The sequence below is a fragment of the Schistocerca gregaria genome, chromosome 6 (genome assembly GCF_023897955.1).
Source record: "Schistocerca gregaria isolate iqSchGreg1 chromosome 6, iqSchGreg1.2, whole genome shotgun sequence".
Classification (NCBI taxonomy): Eukaryota; Metazoa; Arthropoda; class Insecta; order Orthoptera; family Acrididae; genus Schistocerca; species Schistocerca gregaria.
The window spans coordinates 487,110,635-487,133,875 of record NC_064925.1 but is presented as its reverse complement, the minus strand read 5'-3'; the positions used below and the strand labels follow the sequence as shown (position 1 = coordinate 487,133,875).

Genomic DNA, 23,241 nt, shown 5'->3' with positions numbered 1-23,241 from the left:
CCATTTAACTACAGACCTATATCATTGACGTCGGTTTGCAGTAGTGTTTTGGAGCATATACTATATTCAGACATTATGAATCACCTCGAAGGGAACGACCTATTGACAAGTAATCAGCATGGCTTCAGAAAACATCGCTCTTGTGCAATGCAGCTAGCTCTTTATTCGCACGAAGTAATGGCCGCTATGGACAGGGGATCTGAAGTTGATTCCGTATTTCTAGATTTCCGGAAAGCTTTTGACACCATTCCTCAGAAGCGACTTCTAATCAAGCTGAAGACCTATGGGGTATCGTCTCAGTTGTGCGACTGGATTCGTGATTTCCTGCCGGGAAGGTCGCAGTTCGTAGTAATAGACGGAAAATCATCGAGTAAAACTGAAGTGATATCAGGTGTTCCCCAGGGAAGCGTCCTGGGACCTCTGCTGTTCCTGATCTATATAAATGACCTGGGTGACAATCTGAGCAGTTTTCTTCTGTTGTTCGCAGATGCTGCTGTAATTTACCGTCTAGTAAGGTATCAGCTGCAAAGCGATTTAGAAAAGATTGCTGCATGGTGTGTCAGGTGGCAGTTGACGCAAAATAACGAAAAGTGTGAGATGATCCACATGAGTTCCAAAAGAAATCCGTTGGATTTCGATTACTCGATAAATAGTACAATTCTCAAGGCTGTCAATTCAACTAAGTACCTGGGTGTTAAAATTACGAACAACTTCAGTTGGAAGGACCACATAGATAATATTGTCGGGAAGGCTAGCCAAAGGTTGCGTTTCATTGGCAGGACACTTAGAAGATGCAACAAGTCCACTAAAGAGACAGCTTACACTACACTCGTTCGTCCTCTGTTAGAATATTGCTGCGCGGTGTGGGATCCTTACCAGGTGGGATTGACGGAGGACATCGAAAGAGTGCAAAAAATGGGCAGCTCGTTTGGTATTATCACGCAATAGGGGAGAGAGTGTGGCAGATATGATACGCGAGTTGGGATGGAAGTCATTACAGCAAAGACGTTTTTCGTCGCGGCGAGATCTATTTACGAAATTTCAGTCACCAACTTTCTGTTCCGAATGCGAAAATATTTTGTTGAGCCCAACCTACATAGGTAGGAATGATCATCAAAATAAAATAAGAGAAATCAGAGCTCGAACAGAAAGGTTTAGGTGTTCGTTTTTCCCGCGCGCTTTTCGGGAGTGGAATAGTAGAGAGATAGTATAATTGTGGTTCGATGAACCCTCTGCCAAGCACTTAAATGTGAATTGCAGAGTAGTCATGTAGATGTAGAAGAGCAGTAAATAAATAGTAGCCACTATTAAAGCTACAACCTTCATATTTCTTTATACAAATGTTACATAATTTCACAGATGTTTTCACGAATACATGGAAATGAAATTTTTGACACTTCACTACAAACACAGTCTATTGTTGTTTTCCATTCCTAACAAGAAATCTGCAAAATGAATATCTGCACAATTTCAGGTTTGTCATCTAGTGGTTTCAGTGAACTGTGGTATTCTGTAACTTTTGCATAAAGTAAGTTTGACGGCAAATGATAATAATCGTCAGACGCAAGTCGTGTGTGGGGAAGCACGTGACAGACACGCCACTGTATTCACGCAGTGTGACCAGGCTCCGGAGCTGCCGACGAAGTGGGCGGACCTCTTTCGCCATAGACTGGACATGATAATCAACTGTAACACACGAAATCTATTGGCAGTTGCGAATATGGACAACCATCAGCTGTATAATGGGATAACGACAATGAAAATTTGTGCTGGATAGGGACTCAAACCCGGATTTCCCGCTTATCAAGACAGGTCACCTCCCCCTTTGGCTAACCAAGCGCGGTTCACTGCCAGTAAACTTCCATATGTCGTCCGTCGTGTATCTATAACCTGTACTCGTGCATCCATTACGTGTATTCCCGTACAGGGGACAAATTTTAGTCGAAAGTAGCTTGCCCAGTGTCAGCGAATAAATACGATACCACAGGTCCAGTTTTATTCCGAATTACGATGCAGTGTTCCTACTGACATGCATGCATGTATGTATTCCCGATGGAACATTGCACCGTATTTCGGAATAACACAGTCACAGCAGTATCGTGTAATCGATTGTAAGTTTACATCCTACTCAACTGGTATCGATTGCTGACTTTCATTTTTTCTTACTTGCTCTTTTTCCCATGTTTATTACAAATCCTATATGGGTACTGATAGATTCTAAAAACACATCGAAAATTTATCTTTAAACGGGCAGATAGGTTAGCAAAAGCAAATATATTTTCTGCTTTTAGTGTCCGAAGAGAACAGATGCAAACGGACGACGGTGCATAGCAGTGGAGCTGCTGGGAACCTAACAGCATTTTTCTGACACCATATCTCATGGGTGGAATGTAAAGTGGTGACTGTTTCGATTTTTAAAAAAAATAAGCTCGGTGTATCCTCAGTTACTTAACTGTCAATCTGTGGATGGATGTATGTGTGAAATTTGTTCTACAAGACCGGGAGTCTTGTAATTAGCTCTCCTTTGTCTGTAAGCTCGGTTAGGGTAAGATATATGTGTTAAGGCTACATTAATTCTAATAATTTTTTAAACTGAGGTTAACCAATTTACCACTGTATAGTACTATATTGTAAGAGAAAAGCGCGTCAATGATTACTGGAAAACTAATTCTCTTTGCAATGAGCAATTTCACCTTAGGTAATGGGTTACAACTAAAAACTGTTTTCCTTTCTTACTTGAGGTAGTAATTTAATTATTTTTCAAATCGATAATCCTGTTGCAAATAGTCACTGGTGAATTAACTCGATTAGAAATTGCGACTCTGCATTTATAGTTCCAGTTGACGAGGAAAAGGGTTGTGCTAAGACTTTTTCATTAAAAAAATACATGTACATCACACTCAGCAATTTACGTAACGGTGTATGGTAGTCGGTAGATTTGGTATCACTAAGTCACCCCACCTGCCCTGTTTCACTCGCGAATGGTGCGTTGGAAGAATGATAGTCACTAAGCCTCTGTATTAGCGCTAAACTCTCGAATTTTCTTGTATTGGTCTTTTCGTGGGTCGTGTGTTATACACATGTTGTCTGACTCTTCCGTGTATGTGCTCTCTCGAAATTTCAGTAGTAAAGCTCTGTTTGATGTAAAAGGCCTGCGTTATAGGGTGTACCACTGGAGCTCGTTGAGCATTTCTGTTTTGCGATTCCGTGACGAAAAGCGTCGCTATTAGTTTGATCTGCTCTTTCTCTTCTATCACCACTAAGCGCTAAGGATCTTAGAGTGATGAAAAGTACACAAGAAACAGTCGGACAAGCGCATTGTAGGCCACTTCCTTTCTGGATGAGCTACATTTGCTTAATTGCAGCTGCACCAACTTTACACGCACGTGTTCCTGTATTCGGTTCTCTAATCACAGTATTTACATTAATCAATGTTAAGTTGTTTCTAGTATTCAATACGTCAATCGATAAAAACTGAATCCTTAAAGGATCACTTTAGTCTGTCAGTACGACACTTAAACACCCGTTTTCTAAAGAACGGGTTGACGTATCATGTTGAAATTTATGTCACATGCTAAGGTATATGCTCCCTTGATGAAACAAAAAGCATCTAAGCCAGTGAATTCGAACGTTTGGGCCATTTATGTCACACGTTATAAAAACAGAAAAGCCATTCGTTGAAACCTACAGGGTACTTCCCACGGGCCTAGAGAAATGAAATATGGCATCAAGCAAGGGTTCGCAGTAGAAGTGAATAAAAATATCTGAAAATCATGAATCTGCAATTATATCACACGAAAAAATATTTCTTTGTCATCTGTTGCCCGTCTTTCTGTTTGTCCGTCGGTTTAGATCCCCTCTCTGCGGCTATGGGTTCATGTGTCGGGTTTTAATTTATGGCATATAGTTACCAAGTGTATGGTCAGTTCGCGGTGAAAAAAAAAAAAAAACGTTAATGTCTAAGGCAATGTAATGAAATGTTACGGTGCCTTATGTCACATACTTTGATGCTTGTAAGCCCACTAATCAGAACCTGTACGGTACTTACCATTGACCTATAATCATGCAATTTGGCAAGAAGAAAGTTAGATGGGAGAAGCAAGGGAAAAAATTAACACATTGTTAATTTCTAGTAATATTACATGATAAAAGACTTTTGTCGTTTTTTATCAGAGTGTCTGTCCTTATGTCTGTTAACTATCCTTTTCTAACGAATGAGTTGACGTACTGAGTTGAAATATATATCACATACTAAGGCCTACAGTCACTTGGCGGTGAAATACAGTTAATTTTATTAAGTCTACGCAATCAAAGCCGAGCGGTCTACGGCGCTGCAGTCATGGTTCGACCCGGCGGAGGTTCGAGTCCTCCCTCGGGCATGGGTCTGTGTGTGTTTGTCCTTAGGAAAAAAAATGGTTCAAATGGCTCGGAGCACTAAGGGACTCAACTGCTGTGGTCATTAGTCCCCTAGAACTTAGAACTACTTAAACCTAACTAACCTAAGGACATCACACACATCCATGCCCGAGGCAGGATTCGAACCTGCGACCGTAGCAGTCGCACGGTTCCGGACTGCGCGCCTAGAACCGCGAGACGACCGCGGCCGGCTGTCCTTAGGATAATTTAGGTTAAGTAGTGTGTAAGCTTAAGGACTGATGACCTTCCCAGTTAAGTCCCATACTATTTCACACACATTTTCATCAATCAAAAGATACGGCCACTTATGCCACATATTTCGACTCACATAAATACTTAATAAAACCTATTATGTTGGCCTACAATCAAGAAATATGGGAATAAGCATGGTTTCATAGTGTTGGTAAATGAAAAAATCTGAAAATTGTAAATTTTAAATTATATATCACGCAAAATATATTTATTTTGTCATTATCAGTAGACTTCAAACTTAAAGTTAAAACAGTCTCAAAAGTCTTGGAGTTCCCAGGACCGATATCTTGCCAGTATCAATTTTGATAATGGCAAAAAATCGTCGACATTCTCAACTCCTGGGATAAATGAACTGTCTATATACATAATTAAGTTTGTACGGATCTCTGAGTCCACAATGTCAATTTTTTATCTGAATCCACATTTTACGTGAGCCTCCCGTACACATGTGTGGGTGTGATTAAAATAAACTGTTATTTGATTTAAACTAGAAGTCCAAGGTTTTGTCAAAGTCTTTAGTACTACGGTACCTATCCAATCGTTTATCATGTTTATACAATATGTGATCCAAAGTATCCGGACACCTAGGTGAAAATGACTTACATGTTCGTCCCTCCAGCGGTAATGCTGGAATTCAATGCAGAAAATAAACAATTTTTTCAGCCTTCAGTTGCATGGTAATTTTTACTCGTTTACCTAGGTTCCGATTCCAGTAATGGAATCTTCTTCAGAACCTATAAATTAAACAAGATACGGACATTTCGTAAGTGTCACGATTTCTTTATTATTCAATCATTAGACTGATGATGCATTTCAGTGTGTAATATATGTCCTATGTTGTTTAATTTATATGTTCTGAAGAAGATTCCATTACTGGAATCGAAACCTAGGTAAACGAGTAAACATTACCTTGCAACTGAAGGCTGAAAAAACTGTTTATTTTCTGTACATTTCACAGTTGCTGTACGCGCTGCATTATGTTAAAGATTTAGGAATTCAATACGGTGTTGGTCTACTCGTAGCTTTGATGACAGCTTCCACTCTCGCAGGCACACGTTCAGGCAAGTGCTGGAAGGTTTCTTGGGGAATGGCCGCCCATTCTTCTAAGAGTGCTGTACTGAGGAGAGGTGTCGATGTTAGTCAGTAAGGCCTGGCACGAAGTCGGCGTTCCAAAACATCCCGAAGCAGTTCTGTAGGGTGCAGTTCAGGATTCTGTGCAGGCCAGTCCATTACGGGATGTTACTGTCGTGAAACGACTCCGTCACAGGCCCTGCACTATGAGCAGGTGCTCGGTCGTGTTGAAAGATGCAGTCGCCAGCCCCGCATTGCTCTTCAGCAGTGGAAAGCAAGAAGGTGCTTAAAACATCAATGTAGGTCTGTGCTGTGATAGTGCCACGCAAAACCCTAAGGGGTGCTAGGCCCCTCCATGAAAGACACAACCACACCATCACACCACCGCCTCCGAATGTTACTGTTAGCAATACACACGCTGTCAGATGACGTTCACCGGGCATTAGCCATACCCACACCATGCCATCGGATCGCCACATTGTTTGCCGTGATTCATCACTCCACAAAGTGTTTTTCCACTGTTCAATCGTCAAATGTTTACGCTCGTTGCACCAAGCGTTGCCTCATTTGGCATTTACCAGCTTGATTTGTGGCTTATAAGCAGCCGCTAGACCGTGAAATCCAAGTCCTCTCACCTCCCCTCTACCATAGTACTTGCAATGGATTCTGATTCAGTTTGGAATTCCTGTGTGATGGGGTGGGTACTTGTCTGCCTATTAAACATTACGATCATCTTCAACTGTCGGCTGTCTCTGGCAGTCAACAGACGAGGTCAGGCTATACGCTTTTGTACTGTACGTGTCCCTTCACGCTTCCACTTCACTATCACATCGAAAACAGTGGATCTAGGGATGTTTAGGGGTATGGAAATCTAGCGTATAGACGTATGAGACAAGTGGCCCTCAATCACTTGAACATGTTCGAAGTCCGGGAGTCCCGTGGAGCCCCTCATTCTGCTCTCTCAGAATGTCTAATGACTACTGATACGCTGATATGGAGTACCTGCCAGTAGGTAGCAGCACAATGCACATAATATGAAAAACGTATGTTTTTGGAGGTGTCCGGGTACTTCCGATTACATAGTATTTTATATTTTTTATTGGTCATCAGTCTACTGACTGGTTTGATGCGGCCCGCCACGAATTCCTTCCCTGTGCTAACCTCTTCATCTCAGAGTAGCACTTGCAACTTCCGTCCTCAATTATTTGCTTGCAGTATTCCAATCTCTGTCTTCCTCTACAGTTTTTGCCCTCTACAGCTCCCTCTAGTACCATGGAAGTCATTCCCTCATGTCTTAGCAGATGTCCTATCATCCTGTCCCTTCTCCTTATCAATGTTTCCCACATATTCCTTTCCTCTTCGATTCTGCGTAGAACCTCCTCATTCCTTACCTAATCAGTCCACCTAATTTTCAACATTCGTCTATAGCACCACATCTCAAATGTTTCGATTCTCTTCTGTTCCGGTTTTCCCACAGTCCATGTTTCACTACCATACAATGCTGTACTCCAGACGTACATCCTCAGAAATTTCTTCCTCAAATTAAGACCGGTATTTGATATTAGTAGACTTCTCTTGGCCAGAAATGCCTTTTTTGCCATAGCGAGTCTGCTTTTGATGTCCTTGCTCCTTCCGTCATTGGTTATTTTACTGCCTAGGTAGAAGAATTCCTTAACTTCATTGACTTCGTGACCATCAATCCTGATGTTAAGTTTCTCGCTGTTCTCATTTCTACTACTTCTCATTACCTTCGTCTTCCTCCGATTTACTCTCAAACCATACTGTGTACTCATTAGACTGTTCATTCCGTTCAGCAGATCATTTAATTCTTCTTCACTTTCACTCAGGATAACAATGTCATCAGCGAATCGTATCATTGATATCCTTTCACCTTGTATTTTAATTTCACTCTTTAACCTTTCTTATATTTCCATCATTGCTTCCTCGATGTACAGATTGAAGAGTAGGGGCGTAAGGCTACAGCCTTGTCTTACACCCTTCTTAATACGAGCACTTCGTTCTTGCTCGTCCACTCTTATTATTCCCTCTTGATTGTTGTACATATTGTATATGACCCGTCTCTCCCTATAGCTTACCCCTACTTTTTTCAGAATCTCGAACAGCTTGCACCATTTTATACCGTCGAACGCTTTTTCCAGGTCGACAAATCCTATGAACGTGTCTTGATTTTTCTTTAGCCTTGCTTCCATTATTAGCCGTAACGTCAGAATTGCCTCCCTCGTGCCTTTATTTTTCCTAAAGTCAAACTGATCGTGTCCTAGCGCATTATCAATTTTCTTTTCCATTCTTCTGTATATTATTCTTGTAAGCAGCTTCGATGCATGAGCTGTTAAGCTGAATGTACGATAATTCTCGCACTTGTCAGCTCTTGCCGTCTTCGGAATTGTGTGGATGATGCTTTTCCGAAAGTCAGATGATATGTCGCCATACTCATATATTCTACACACCAACGTGAATAGTCGTTTTGTTGCCACTTCCCCTAATGATTTTAGAAATTCTGATGGAATGTTATCTATCCCTTCTGCCTTATTTGACCGTAAGTCCTCGAAAGCTCTTTTAAATTCCCATTCTAATACTGGATCCCCTATCTCTTCTAAATCGACTCCTGTTTCTTCTTCTATCACATCAGACAAATCTTCACCCTCATAGAGGCTTTCAATGTATTCTTTCCACCTATCCGCTCTCTCCTCTGCATTTAACAGTGGAATTCCCGTTGCACTCTTAATGTTACCACCGTTGCTTTTAATGTCACCAAAGGTGGTTTTGACTTTCCTATATGCTGAGTCTGTCCTTCCGACAATCATATCTTTTTCGATGTCTTCATATTTTTCCTGCAGCCATTTCGTCTTAGTTTCCCCGCACTTCCTATTTATTTCATTCCTCAGCGACTTGAATTCCTGTACTCCTGATTTTACCGGAACATGTTTGTACTTCCTCCTTGCATCAATCAACGGAAGTATTTCTTTTGGTACCCATGGTTTCTTCGCAGCTACCTTCTTCGAACCTATGTTTTCCTCCCAACATAGTATATGTTACTCGAAAAAATTTTCTAGTTGCTCAAAAGTATTTCAGATTTATTTCTGTGCTAAATACATGGACTTTAAAGCGGCGCAGCATGACTGACCCCTGTAATACAAGTATCATAATGAGACAGAAATAAAAATGTTCAAATGTGAGTGAAATCTTATGGGACTTAACTGCTAAGGTCATCAGTCCCTAAGTTTACACACTACTTAAACTAAATTATCCTAAGGACAAACACACACACCCATGCCCGAGGGAGGACTCGTGTAATGTGACAGCCCAGCAAGTAAAGTCGTGCATTGTCTATACCGATAGCCGCATTTAACAGACGGCATTGGGCTCTTAAATGGAAACATCCGTCACCAGATCGGCCACTCAGAAATCAATCATTTGCTGTACGTGTAAATCACATTCAATGGGCAGTGCAAAGAAGAAACTCCGCAGGAGTTTCAAAAGGACTAATAGACGAATGCGATCAGGCAGACTGCCACAAGATGTAATTTTCCTTCATATAAAGCAATAACGCAGAATGTGAAGGCTACTCAGGGCACTACGCGTTTACTCCCGTGACATGTGTTTAATCAACTGGCTTTCCGTTTTGCCTACGGAATTGTGATTATTGCTGTTTGGTTCCTTAAATAAAGCTTTCAAAGACCAGTGTTTCATGAATTGCGGGTTGCTGTGTAAGAATAGCACCATCAATAACCAACATTGTTCTTCGGGGAAGGTGTACAATCTTTCGCTATTTTTTGAATAATGGAGAAGGTCATGGCTTCTTGAAGTTTCACGTGCTCTTCCATTTCTACAATGTTCGTTTCTCAGTAAAGTATCTAAAACGTTCCAAACGCCACTATACATTTTATGTGAACTGCCCGTGTTCATTCAGCGTGGTGAAATATCAACAGGGGATCTTTTCGTTCCATTTTACTCTTATGTATTAACTAAATATTGGAAATGAGGTTATCTCAGACAAAAACCGATAAAGATACCAGGAAAGTATACTACCTTTGTTCTTAGTGTCTAGTAGAAGTCAAAGTTTTTAAGCTCCGCACTGGAAGAAGTCTATTCCAAAAATATTACGTGTGCAGTAAAAGTTTGTTGCGAGAAGGACGTCTTGAAGTGTTCTTGCGCCGGATATAAGCGGAACTTGGCGCAGATTCGTGAAGCGGTCACCAGGGAGATTTGTTTAGTGGACCAAAAGGAACAGCATATCCCGTGGAGTGAAGGAGAAACACAAGGGAAGCGCTTATTTGCTGGAGCGCAGTTCTGCTCATGCGCGGGAGAACTTATGTAAGTAAGCAGGTTGAACTGCGAACAGTTTAATCAGTTAAAAGCGAGGAGCGAATTGACCTTGGGTCGATGCGCATTTAATTTAGCTTTTTCAAGTACACTTCTCGCTTAGACGGTAGAGACAATACTGAAGTGTTCATGGCCTGAAATAGATGCTGCCGATTCAGTCGTAATGAACTCTACGGTCCAATGCGTAATAGCGATATGCGTTGGAAATAAAAAGCAACTACCAAGTAACAATAACTGGCAGTTTAACAAGCTATAACGCCGTTACGAAGAACTAATTAACTCGGTTTTGACGAACAAAAGTGAACTTATCAAAGAAATCACCAAATGAATTGAGGAAAACTCCAGAAGCTTTTAACGTTGTTATCTTCGTGGAACGAAAACTGTGTAAAAGAATAAATTAAAGTATTCGCATTTAATGTGACGGTCAAATTTCATATTACTGCAATATTTCCTTCCACCTACGTACATAAAATTCCTCACAATTAGCTGTTATTGTAATTATTGCAGTTAATGTATTCGCATTAATGTAAGAGTCAAGTCTCATATTACAGCGATATTTCCTTCCTGCTACGTACATAAAATTCCACACAATTAGCTGTTATTGTAATTATTGCAACTCTAATGCCGCAAAACTTCGTCAGTACGGAGTGGAAGAGAAGAGAAGATTATTCAGTTTTTGGGGTGTGAAATGGGAAACATCTGATTTCTGCTTGCAGTAGAAATATTAACCAGTAATATTATTAATCATCTCAATATACAATCGCAAATATCGATGGCATTCAGTAATGTTACTCTACATATCGCTCCCATTGTTCGTAACACTGACATGTTCCTTGCGCTGCTGATTCAAAGAATGAAAGATGATTGAGAGGAAGTATCGGAGGAATTAGAGAAAAAAAGATGATTGAGAGGAAGTATCGGAGGAATTAGAGAAAACCAATACAAACCGAGAAGTCTTCCTGTACAAAACGCTGAGGATAGAAATTTAAAATTTGTTTAGGGTGTAAACCTTTATTGCAGGCGTCGTTTAGGACTGGATTTCTCGACATTCGACGGCTAAGTAAATAGGGGATGAAAAGTTTCTTCAAAGAAATTATGAAGCTAGAACTACGAAACTGGTATGGGGTTTCTTGGTCAGAAATACAGAAATATGTGTTTCAATGTTTTCGGGAATTCAGCATCTAAGGGGGAGTTACAAAATGGATGAAAATTTTATGCAAACATTTCGTTATATTAAAACACTTTAAACCTAATAATAAATAATAATTGTTAGGGGGTGAACGTTTCTATGGCAATATCACCACAAGAACTGAAAAGACAGCATGAACCAAGATCTCCGACTTTACCTGGCAGAATCCCTATTAAGTCAGAAGTAAATTATGAAAGGACGTTTCTTCAATGCCGTTAATTAGCGTGCAAAGCTTAGAAGAAACTGCAGTTTGTGAAGAAGATAAAAATTCGATTGAAGGAAAACAGATAATTCTAAGTAGACCATGCAGTCATCGCAGGTGATGTAGGGGCCGCTAAGCTAGTAGTAATGATAATAATCAGCATCATCACCATCGTTTTCACTTCGATTATTAGTCCTCTTTGAGTCTTACTTGTTCAGTGTCCCATCGTTTCCTCGGTCTTCCTTGACTTGTTCTCGCAAGTCGATTAATCTTCACCTCTGTAGATATAACTTTTCCGCTCACTCTTTCAGTTGTTCGTTCCCCGTTCTCCAAGTTCCTTTTTTTTGTAGAGGATATTAAATATATTCAGTTCTTCCATACGTTCTGACCTGCAAAATCTGTCAGCACACGTGCATCCCTTCACTGCTCTTAGAAATCTCACCTCCATTGCTTCGATGTTGATTTCTTGGTATTTATTTATGATCCGTGATTTACCTTGTAAACAAGCATTGGGTCTGCCATTGTATCATAAAATATAAGTCTTGTTTCTTTCTTCGCTTTAATTTTTAGACACCAGTTTACTGTTCCACATATATGTTCCCAAACATTGCGAACTTCCTCTCTATGTCTTTTTCATGCTTATATGTGACGCCGCAACCTAAATAACTTAAATGTTTGACTGGTTACTTTACTCTCCTGTTAATAACAATTTTCATGTCCTATTTCACTTACAGTGCTACCTTTCCGTGATATGTTCTGGCAAATTTCATGGTTTTTGTACTTGAATTATTATTATTACTGTAAGAAAACTAAGTCTATTTACGAAGGCGTTGAAGAATGGACTCAATTCTAATAGCTACTCCGTCACTAAGGAATACATTTTTTGATACAGATCTACCACAGTGTTCAAGATGTGTATGATGTGTTTACTCCATCTTTCATAAAATGAATAGTTCTCCTGTTGAATCACTGTTTTGACTGTATCAGTTCCACTGCTGTTCCCAACACGCTGTCAAGGTGAGTCTCAGACAAAGATCAATGGTGATGTATAACTGGGAAACCATAACAGGCAGTAGCAAGTGTTGTAACAAAGAAAACCAGTAGGGCACATAAATTTAACTATATAAAATTGGTTAAAGGAAGAAAAATTGTTATTAACTTAATCAGAATTGTTTTAACATTTTGACAGAAACCCTAAAACATCAATGACTTAGATTAAAGGACTGAAGGTAGACCTGAGGAAGATGATAGTTATGGAGAGAGAATTAGTAAGAAGAGAAAAGTTCAAAATTAAAGTAAAACGTTTCAGGAGCCTGCAAGAGAAAATAAAGAGAGAGCAAACGCAATACAAACACAAGAAAGAAGAGAAAACCGTAGAGAAAGAATGAAAAACTACTGTTAAGAATGACAGGAGGAAAGAACATCTCCGATGGCCCTTAGTAGGTTAAAACAAGGAAAAAAGTAGTCAAATGAATATCATAAGTTTTGTAAACGATGAATGTAAGCCGAGAAATAATACTGTGCGAAACTACCTTAGAGACTATTACCAACTCACAACAAAAACGGCTCTATATTATGCTGAACAAGTGTCTCTTTTCAGATGCATCGTCTATGACTTAACCCCAAACACTGCTTATGACATCGCTCACAAACAGAATAAATACGGATTGTGTCAGTAGCAAACCGAAGTTCATCGTAAAGAGAAACGATGGAAGTGAAAACGAAATTAAAAAAAAAAAATGGTTGTTGCAGCAGTTCTTCTGTACGGCTCAAAAATGTTTGTGATGAATACAAAATAGTAAGCTGTAGCTACCAGAAGTGATACTCGTGAGATCTGTTAAGGCTGTAGGACACTGGATAATTTTAAAATGACGATATGTGGAGGGATGTGAAAACATTTAAATTACAATACAGACTAAAAGAAAATAAAAAGAAATGAGCTTTAGACCGGAATAATATGCAAAAAGCAAAAATATAGTAAGAAATTAAGTCCCGTTGTCCGAGTTGGAAGACCACAGAAATGTTTGTATCAACTTGCTCTGTGGCTAGAAGATGAGAATCGCCAAATTCTAGAAAGATGGACCGTTGAAAGCCCGGAACCTCTTCGATATGTGAATTAGGTAGAAAACTTTCAGTAATACCATGGATTAATTTGCATGGCTAAGCTCTCCGACCATGATTTGAGTGTTACAGGCAATAAAGCTACTGTTATTCAGTCAACACCTGGATGGTAAACTGGATGTAACGATTCCTCAGGTCTCTGGAAACCAGGCAGAATGGCTGTGCGATGACCAGTACCAGGGCATTCCCTTCTGGCCGCCCCCGCTCCGCCCCTCACACACACACAAACACACACACACACACACACACACACACACACACACAGACAGAAAGAGATAAAATATGATCGTGAAAAAAGGAGAAAAAAACATGTAAGGCTGTGATCACTACTCACCTTCCCGAAGTCGGTTAGCCCTTGACCTTTCGTGTTGGAGTCTTCTGCTGACCCTGAGGACGAATCTGCCCTAACAAAAAGGGAAGTTTTAGAACGCTTACCAACAAGGAATAACAGTAAAAGAACAACACTAAGTACATACATTGCCCAATTTTCTGCTACATAGAAATTTGGAACAAAAGAATGTTTCAGTTTCCAAAGTTATTTACTGATAATATTTCACTGATGTTGCACAATATGTTACATACAAGTGTACATTTTGCGTTCGAGCACCTAATCATTTATTGTACTTCTTACTTTCATGCAGTCTTGTGATGGTTCAATCATTCTATCCATTGTAGCCTACATGTCTTTTCTATCAAAATTATCACTCATCTTCATAGATGCGGAGAATTCCTAAGATACTGTGCTTGTAATGTGTAGAGGAAGTTCAGTTTTCGCAAGCAATAAAGACTGCGTTTGCTAAGCGGAATACGGGCGTGTATCGTAATGGTGTGAAGCTGCTCTTTCTATGTATTGCGTCTGTAGTGATTGTGTTGCGTTGAAGCATGGTATACATTTGATGAGAACATTTATCGATTTTGTTGCTGGGCATCATATCAGCAATGTTGGTTAAGTCAATTTAAAACGCCCTTTCTTCGCCACCTTCGAACGAATTCTCGTCAGAATGCGTAATTTATACATGAAGTTCTTTTTTGAGCAAGCCCAAAACGGTTAATAATACTGCACAATAATATTATGGAGAATTTGTGACGTTGCCCTTAGTCTTCTCAATAATATAGTCAAATATGTTTTCAATGATATGGTGCAATAGAACTGTAGTCAGGGGTGCAGGACGATAAAGTCGCTGCTGATGTGATAATTGCTTTTCTCAGTTGAAAGCAGAAAGAAAGATAGGTGAAAAGGTGGTCCAAGGAGCCCAAAAGAGCACACACAAAACATGTTAGTACTGACGTCGCACAAAGAAGAAATCTATAATAATCTTTTGTGTGTTGATCGTTCAGCGTTTCATACATTAATGGAAATGGATCTTCCCAAATATTGGCTTCCCATATCCAGGTTGTTTCGCAATTCATGTTCCACACCTCTAGAGATCGTAGAGGAGACTTAGTAGATCAAGTTCAATATAGGAAACCATGTCCGACAACGTCATCCAAAGACGTTACAGGCGCGGACATGCTTTCCTATTTGGAACTTCATCTACTAACTTTCCTCTAGAACCTCTATAAGTGTGGAATATATGTATAGGGTGTTTGTTTCCGTGATGATGATGATGATACAAAGTTTGAAGATGATGGAGACAGGTAAATGTATCACTTTGAGGTAAAGGTCCTTGGTCCGGAAACAAACGATTCGACATTTATAAGCGAAAATCATTCCAATACGTCTAACAGCGAATGTATGGTATATAACTTTCAGAGGAGATAATGTGGATTAAGACAAGAAAAAATACCTCGTGAACATGGGGTCTCAAATGAATATCTTAGAAACTGTGGGCACATGTTGATCATCGCTAGTATGAAGCACATCTCGTCTATTGAAGAAGTACTTGTAGGTCTTAAGGTATGTATCTAATAACCAAAATTTATTGCACATTTCTTCTTGTCTTGGTGCATATTACTACCTCTGAAGGTTGACTACCGTACAATCTTAGCAACAATAGTACCGATACATGTATTCCACTATCAGAACGGTTTTCACTTACAACTTTCGACTCGTTCGTTTCCTGTACAGGTACCCATACCTCAAACTGATACATTTACCATTCCCATCCGCCATCAATGACTGTAACATCGTCACGGAATCACACTGTATATATACGAGTACAAATCACGTGTCTATGCCTTTAACTTTGACTCTCTTCAGCGTCGTTGGATGACTTTTTCGGACGTAGGTTCCCATGTGAAACTTGATCTAATCTCTCGAACTTCTAGAGGTATGTAATATGAATTGTGAAACACACTGTATAGCCATTTACTCCCCCTATTCGAATGAAAATGTATAGAGACCCCTTTCCCCTATCATCAGAAACCAGATAATACAATGACAGACGTAGTTTCACCAAGCCAGCGCTTATCTGTTACACTACGAGACTTTGTTACTAGCATTTCTTTCAAAGGCCTGAAACTCACAAGTTCAGTTACCCATTACAGTGTTTGAGACGAAGTTATGGAAACTTATCAAGTTATTACGTTATTTATAAGGATTCTACCTGGGTAAGTAGAGTATTCACACAGCTAAAAATGTATAAATACTTTTATTCATAACTTTGCATTTTTTTTCTTTTCTTTTGTAAAAATCTTCCTTCGTGGCCTTGTTATGTATTTTCCGAGCAACAAATCACACACTTTAAAACATCCGTTTCATACTAATTCATCCTTAACATTCCACAATGATATTTACAGTTCGATTCACTTTAAGAATAATATTTTTTCTACTCATTTCCCACACAAAAAATAAGTCTAACCTATTTGGCCTGTGTGGTATGCAAGAGTGTCAAGGATTTTTCTCAATACTGCCCGTAGACGGCACAATATCTCCTAGCAGAACAATATATTCCCAAATTCTATTGATGTTCTCAATACCACTGCGAAACGTCTCTGTCTTACTCCTAGACATAATAATGTCAATTTTATTGGCCGTCAAGGAGGCACTTTACTACAAATAACTTTTGCAGAATGACATTCCCTTGATATGGTGACTTTAGGTAGAAAAAAAATTAATAGTGCTGAAATACCTGATAGTGAGGGGGAAGATATATATCCAGCTGAAAATCATGCTGTCATTTGTTAATTACTTATAACATCAGACGGAAAAAGTTGATGGTCCAAGGGGAAGCATTTGTATTTGCAGCACCGTTGGTCTCATACTTTAAAAGTGCTATAAACATATTAAATTATATAACGATCGAAGAAGCTATCGTCGACCGGACCTAGCCGAATGAGTCCTGAAAGAAAGCATTAGCGCACAGTTAGCTATGCAGAGTGCCAAAACTTCATTTGACTTCTAAGCGTTGTTCGAGTCAGTACGTTTATCAATAAAGATAACGATGTTTACTGCATCTGGGCAATAATATCGATGTGATTCCCGTGTTGAGGATGTCGTTGTTTCTCATATCAATGAACTAGAGTGGCTGGCATCCTGACTTTTATTGCTTCCATACTGATTTAAGTAATCAGTGGTTTCTTTGAGAGACATGACACCACACGACGATATCCTCTACAGATAAACTGTAGAATAAATGAATAACACTGGAATTAAATCTCACTAAAGCTTATTTAACGTGTTACAAGCCAGAGAGTCGAAAGAGAGTAAACGTACGACGCTCGGTCCATGATATCAGCTAGCAGATGCTTACAAGATGTGTGAGTCCAGCTAACGGATTATGTTTCAGAACAGGTAAAGGATGCATTTCAAACATCACAGACGTTGAAATTACAAAATATCATCATTACTTTAGAGTTATATTCATTGCATTGAGTTCTTCTCCCAACCAACAAGCACGTTAGTTCAAAAACGTCACCTCAGTTCCGTTTTCTTACGAAATCCTATCATGAACGAGTGCATTAAAACTACGATCATAGCTCAAACTGTAAGACGCAATAAATATGTCTAGTATGTAAGAGCATTAATGGCCAATAACTTGCCAAATACGAAAAAACTTTGTTTGCTATGTACAGTGCAATAGAATTCTGAGAGGTTTATTTATAGTCAACTCTACAATACCGGAGAAATTTATGGGGGGAATTATTAATCTCTGAATTTCTATTCATTTCGAATATGGTCGTCTCTATGTAGTATCTGATCTTTGTCCTACTGTATGCAGTAATGAGGCTATTATAAATACATACTGTAAACATTTTTATTTTGACTATTCCGTTATAAGACAATCTATTAATTATTAAATGCAACTTAATATGTTTTCATATATTTTACGACACTTATTGAGTTACTTTGCAGATAAATATAATGACAAGTTATCTGACTTATATCGCGGAATACACAATAAATCGAAGTGCATCAACACTGTATACAATAAATGAAAGTATCTGCTCTACTATAAAATATGGCGCCGCTACTCCTTTTTCCTATATTCCACCTCGGCAGGTATATCCTCATTGATGGGTCAAGAGTGATTATGTGACGAAAGTTGAAACACTCCCCAGCCTACTTCGTTTTCGGAATGACACCGGTTCTAAGTTGTGTTACTTATATATATTGTGAGGTAATCATATATTTCGTGAACACATATGGTGCAGCATACAGAGTGAAACAACCCCCCCCCCATCCCAGCTCTCAGGGAAAGGAAAAATTATAATATAGTCAGGTTTGTTTTTCTTACTCTAAAATTGTTTAAAAGTTGGTGTTACGGATATTTTTAACACGGCTGTAACTGTAACTTTTTAGTGGCTTCTTGCATTCGTCTTCCAAAATATTAAAAGTACTCCATAAACCATAGGCTTTGCCGCATACCCCCCTCCCCCGTCCCTACAAAGTACCGTATGGGTGCCGTCTTAAAAAATTCTATAAAAACTTAGAGATAATTATGTGACACACAGGAATACAAACGCTAAGGGAACATGGGATGCAATGATAGGGAATTTATTTTATTTTAGATTTGATCAAACCGCCCACAAACTCGTTTCCCATAGCTTGTATTACGTTCTCCGGCATTCGCCGGACATCCGCACAACATGGCTTCACCAGCGGCCTACCTATAAGGCGCGGCCATTCACCAAGGTAGTCAGCGACGCCCACCTCAAGACGGTACTTCAGTCGGGGGAACTACTTTTCCAAGTCTTCCTCAGAAGCCAATCAAACGTCGGATGGCATCATCTCGTCCGACAAGCCAATTAGCGAGCAACTCGTCAACGGGACCGGTGGCAGCCAATCTTGCAGACTGGGTGCATCCCTCCACGTGATATTATAAGCAATCCCGCCGGAATTATGCGGCAATCTTCAGCCAAGAAGCGGCCAGAAATCCAGCGAATACTACCGCAGAGGTTCTTCGGAACGACTATTTGGAAGTCTGCGTGGAACGGTCATTGCATTCCTTTCTTACGAGATTAAGTGTTAAAATAAATGGTTCTTAACTCCTTCTTGTGTAGCTGTTCCTGAGACTCCTGTGGTGCAGCCGTATTGAGGTGACATGCTACTGGACTTGCAGCTACTCCACAACAGCTTATTAGCTGTGATCGCTGAAATTGGTGTTTGAACCCTGGGACGTCCCAGTCCAATTGAGTTAGTGTTCTAAGGATCTAAATGTGAACAGAACATTTAACTCTAATTCTTCTGTCTTGGCAGAAGGTAACACTGTAAGATCAATGTGTGAGTATACCACCCAAGAGCCCACGTAACGCACATAGCTTTCTTCTCAGCGTTTACTTCTGATAGCTTTGTCTTCTGCAGCTCATTTCCAGATATCAGTGAAAAATGTGCGGGACACCCATCGTGTTCATACCACATTCTGTTCCTTGTTCCGAAAGGTATTTCTTCCAATAACAGACTTCATGTTTCTTGCAGGAATGTGGTGTACTTCCCACCATTAAGATTCTGTCCTCCACAATCCCACACCACACATTCACTAACCACGGTTTTTGGTGTGCAACTTGCCGCAGGCAACTTCGATTTTCAGTTGCCCAGTAATGCATGTTATGCAAATTAACATTTCCATGGTTCGTGAATGTAGCCTCGTCAGTAAACAAAATCAAGTTAATAAGTGTGTCACTATGAATCTGAAGTTGAGCCTATCGGCAGAATTCAATAAGACGCATACAATCCGTGCTAGTTAATTCCTGTTGGATATAGATATGGTAAGGGTGACATTAACGGCGATGAAGAACACGAACAATACTAGTCTGCCTCATGCCAGATTCCCTTGCGAATTGACGCGAACTAACACAAGGATCTGGAACCACAGTGGCCAAAGCACCGATTTCCGTTTCCTCCTTAGTAAGATTCCTTTGCCGAATATGTTTCCGATGCGTTAGAGATCCAGTTGTTCTCAATTTATCATACACATATTTAAATATACGACGTGTAGGGTGAGTACGTTGAGGATAACCTTCATCGTGTAAGTCTCTCTCTAGCCCTCACCGAAATTCGTTGGGATTCTCCGTAAACGAGAAGCATATCGACTTGTTCTTCGAAGGAATACATCATTCACATTCGCTTGATTCAACGATACTAGTTGTACCGTTCCTATTAGTGTTGTATTGCGAAACCGTCGAATGGTGTTTACATGTCACTGGCACGTTAGATAAATATGCCGTATTCTGAAAATATCTAGTATTTGCACGATATACCAGATAGAATTGTCAGAGCATGTGCCCAAGTGATAAGGAGTTCCACTGGATCCTAGATAAGAAGATTACAGCACTGCATTCGTAGCAATGGTCATTACTTCGAACACCTTCTGTGAATGAACGTTCATGGCACCTTGTTTACATTAGTTGACCTTCAAAGACCTTACTGTTACACATTATTGGATTAGTCGCGATAGCCGCTATAAGAAAATAAGTACCAAACTATAGAATGTTATTTAAAAAAAAACAAAGTTGACCTTCAAATCTCTGACGCGATCCCACCTAGCAACAAAATACCAACGTCATATTACGGCCCCCGTTGTCCCCACAAACTTTTCCGTTACTATCATGCTTTCGGAGTTATCCTAGGTGACAACAGTTAGCGCCTGGTTATTTTACAGTGACTACTAGTTTTAACTGATAGCCCTCCCCCTCGCCCCCACCCCTTACACACACACGCACAATGAATTCGGAATGAGACCTGAATGCCATTCAGGAACAGGAGAACGCATTCAGGAACAGAGAGCTCACTAGGTCTACCATGGTGTATGAATATCACCTGCATACAAGAACACTCCCGTCACTCAAGACGTCAGATGGCCATTCCACTATCTAGTCAACTCTTTTACGACCCAAAAGTAGTCATGCTTGACAGTGTCGCTGAGTCTGTTGTAGCCTGGCCAGAAGCCCACATGGTGTGTCCTGCCGCAAGCAGACAATTCCCAATGTTGCCTAATGACACAGTATGTGCTACACGTCCGAGAATTTCGTCCCTGGTTGGCCACCACAGCTCGCATAATGTATCGACATTGACGCGTCTGTACTATTCAGAGGTCCACAGTCTGGTTTACAAGTGTCTGTATGTTCCACAGCCCAGTGTGCAAAGCAGCGACCCACCACCGATACACAGTGCCCAACAAGCGCAATAATCCGTCGATAGCCTGCCGTGGTTGTCGAGCGATTCTAGGCGCTTCAGTCTGGGGTCGTGCGACTGCTACGGTCGCAGGTTCGAATCCTGCCTCGGGCAAGGATGTGTGTGATGTCCTTAGGTTAGCTACGTTTAAGTAGTTCTAAGTTCTAGGGGACTGATGATCTGAGATGTTAAGACCCAATCCATCCCCCGTAGGACCATTATGCGACCCCGCTGAAATGGCTGAAGCCGTTCAAGAGGAGTATGTACTCGTCGGTGAAGCATGGTTGTACCCTAGAATCAAAGTTGCAAACGCTCCTTTTGAACGCTGCACAATAAGTTTCGTTTTATTTAACTTGTACACCCAGACGCTTTTCGCCTTAGTTACAAGGTACCTTCAGTGGATGTCCTGTAATATTAGACGAAGTTTTCGTTTGCATATATAGGTTATCGTTTGCAGTATAAGTTACATATTAAAAATAGCTCATTGAAGTTTTTATTACAAAATGGAAAGGTGTTTACAAATCAGTGTCTTATTCACTATCTGTAAGCCTATCAGCTTTCTCTCATATGACAAACTGGTTTGCTACTCTACACAAAGAAAACAGCACCTACAGTTCTATATTTAGAAAACAGTGACCTCAAGGAAAGTTATTAACCCTCCGAATTTTGTAAACAAGATTATTCAGAGTCTTCCAATTCATATACATGAAATGAAAGAACAGTGCAACTGGTGCAGCGTTTTTAATAATTATTAGGAAGTATGACTTCTTACAATTTATATTAAAAGTCAGTTAATACTGAGTAATGAATTATAACTACTCATTTACAGTTTAATTGATTACAAACATCGTAAAAGAATCATTGTATATAGATTCAGAGCAGCTGATTAATGTGCTGACATTGACATCTAACCTGATGAGCCAGCGAAATTAGCTCCAACGTCAAAAGGTGAACGATGGGGCCTAATATTCCGCAGTTTGTCATTCTCGCGTGGTCTGACGATGAGTCATAACTTTGTGGGGAAATTTGCTGCCGATGATAACCAATCAATTGTGTTAGATTATATTGCTAGTTTAATTACGAAAATTATCAATGATTTCAGCAAAGGGTTTCGTTCGCCGACGTAGTGTAGATTATTCTCAGATATATTACAATGAATTTCAGGTCGATGAACTTAACTGGAAGCCATTTTTCCACGTAACAAAGCAGAGCTACCTCAGAAACTAATGTGCCCAACTGATGCTAGGGCGGTGGTAACAGATTTCGAGGCAGCCGATTTGAATCGGGATAGTGAAAATTTTCTTGTAGCCATTATGTAACTGGCAATGGGAGAAGAAGAAGCGACCTAAAATTCTTGACGACCAGAGCTTATGACAGCGTTCCGACTCAAATTTTAAACCTTCTCACATTACTCCACACAGTTGATTCTCATCAGTTCTTTTGATGGAGATGTTAAGCTCTGAGGTCCTCGTTGTTGTATTCGAGAGGAGTAAGCTGGGTATCAGCAAAGGCACAAGGTTCCATTCGCTGCATCCTCTCATTGTGACCGTAACTACAACACATGGCGAACAGGGATCTGTGGTACCAACTCAGCATATAAGCCGGCAGAATTTGAGAAAATTAACTGTGAACCTACGTGGTCTAGACATGAACTCGAAGTAGTCATACATCATGACAATAAGTCACACCAAAATAGAAAACCCGTCCAGCTATTTGCTGGGGACCTCAATTATATGTCTAATGTTGGAGCTCAAAATGACCAATATAGCCATTCTCTGAACTCGTTTGAATTGGTTAGAAAACACAGCTATTAACCCAACAGATGAGGCATTCAGCTTTGTCTCACATCTGTTGTTAATACTGGGCGGTATCTCATACCTAATTTTAAGAAGTACTGGAATCGCCATGAGATCAGAAATTCTACCGAGAGAACCAACCAATGTCTGCCACTCATTCCCGATTGAGGTGAAACTTGTCATATTTTGTGTAACTGATGGTGCCAAGGCATTAGGTTCTGCAGGAGTTTCCTGACACATAGGAAGTGTTGCCACAGTATTGTACTCAATAATTAGAAATTTTTGAGAACATTTATCT

At 40.0% G+C, this 23,241-nt stretch overlaps 1 protein-coding gene across 1 annotated transcript in view; it reads right to left on the bottom strand.

Moving 5' to 3' along the window:
- The window catches only part of LOC126278918 (dipeptidase 1-like), a 620,416-nt gene that overhangs the window by 233,815 nt on the left and 363,360 nt on the right, over nt 1–23,241 (bottom strand). Inside the window, exon 8 of the mRNA XM_049979193.1 lies at nt 13,930–13,999. Within this exon, the coding sequence (XP_049835150.1) occupies nt 13,930–13,999 (70 nt within the window). The remainder of the gene's footprint in view (nt 1–13,929; nt 14,000–23,241) is intronic.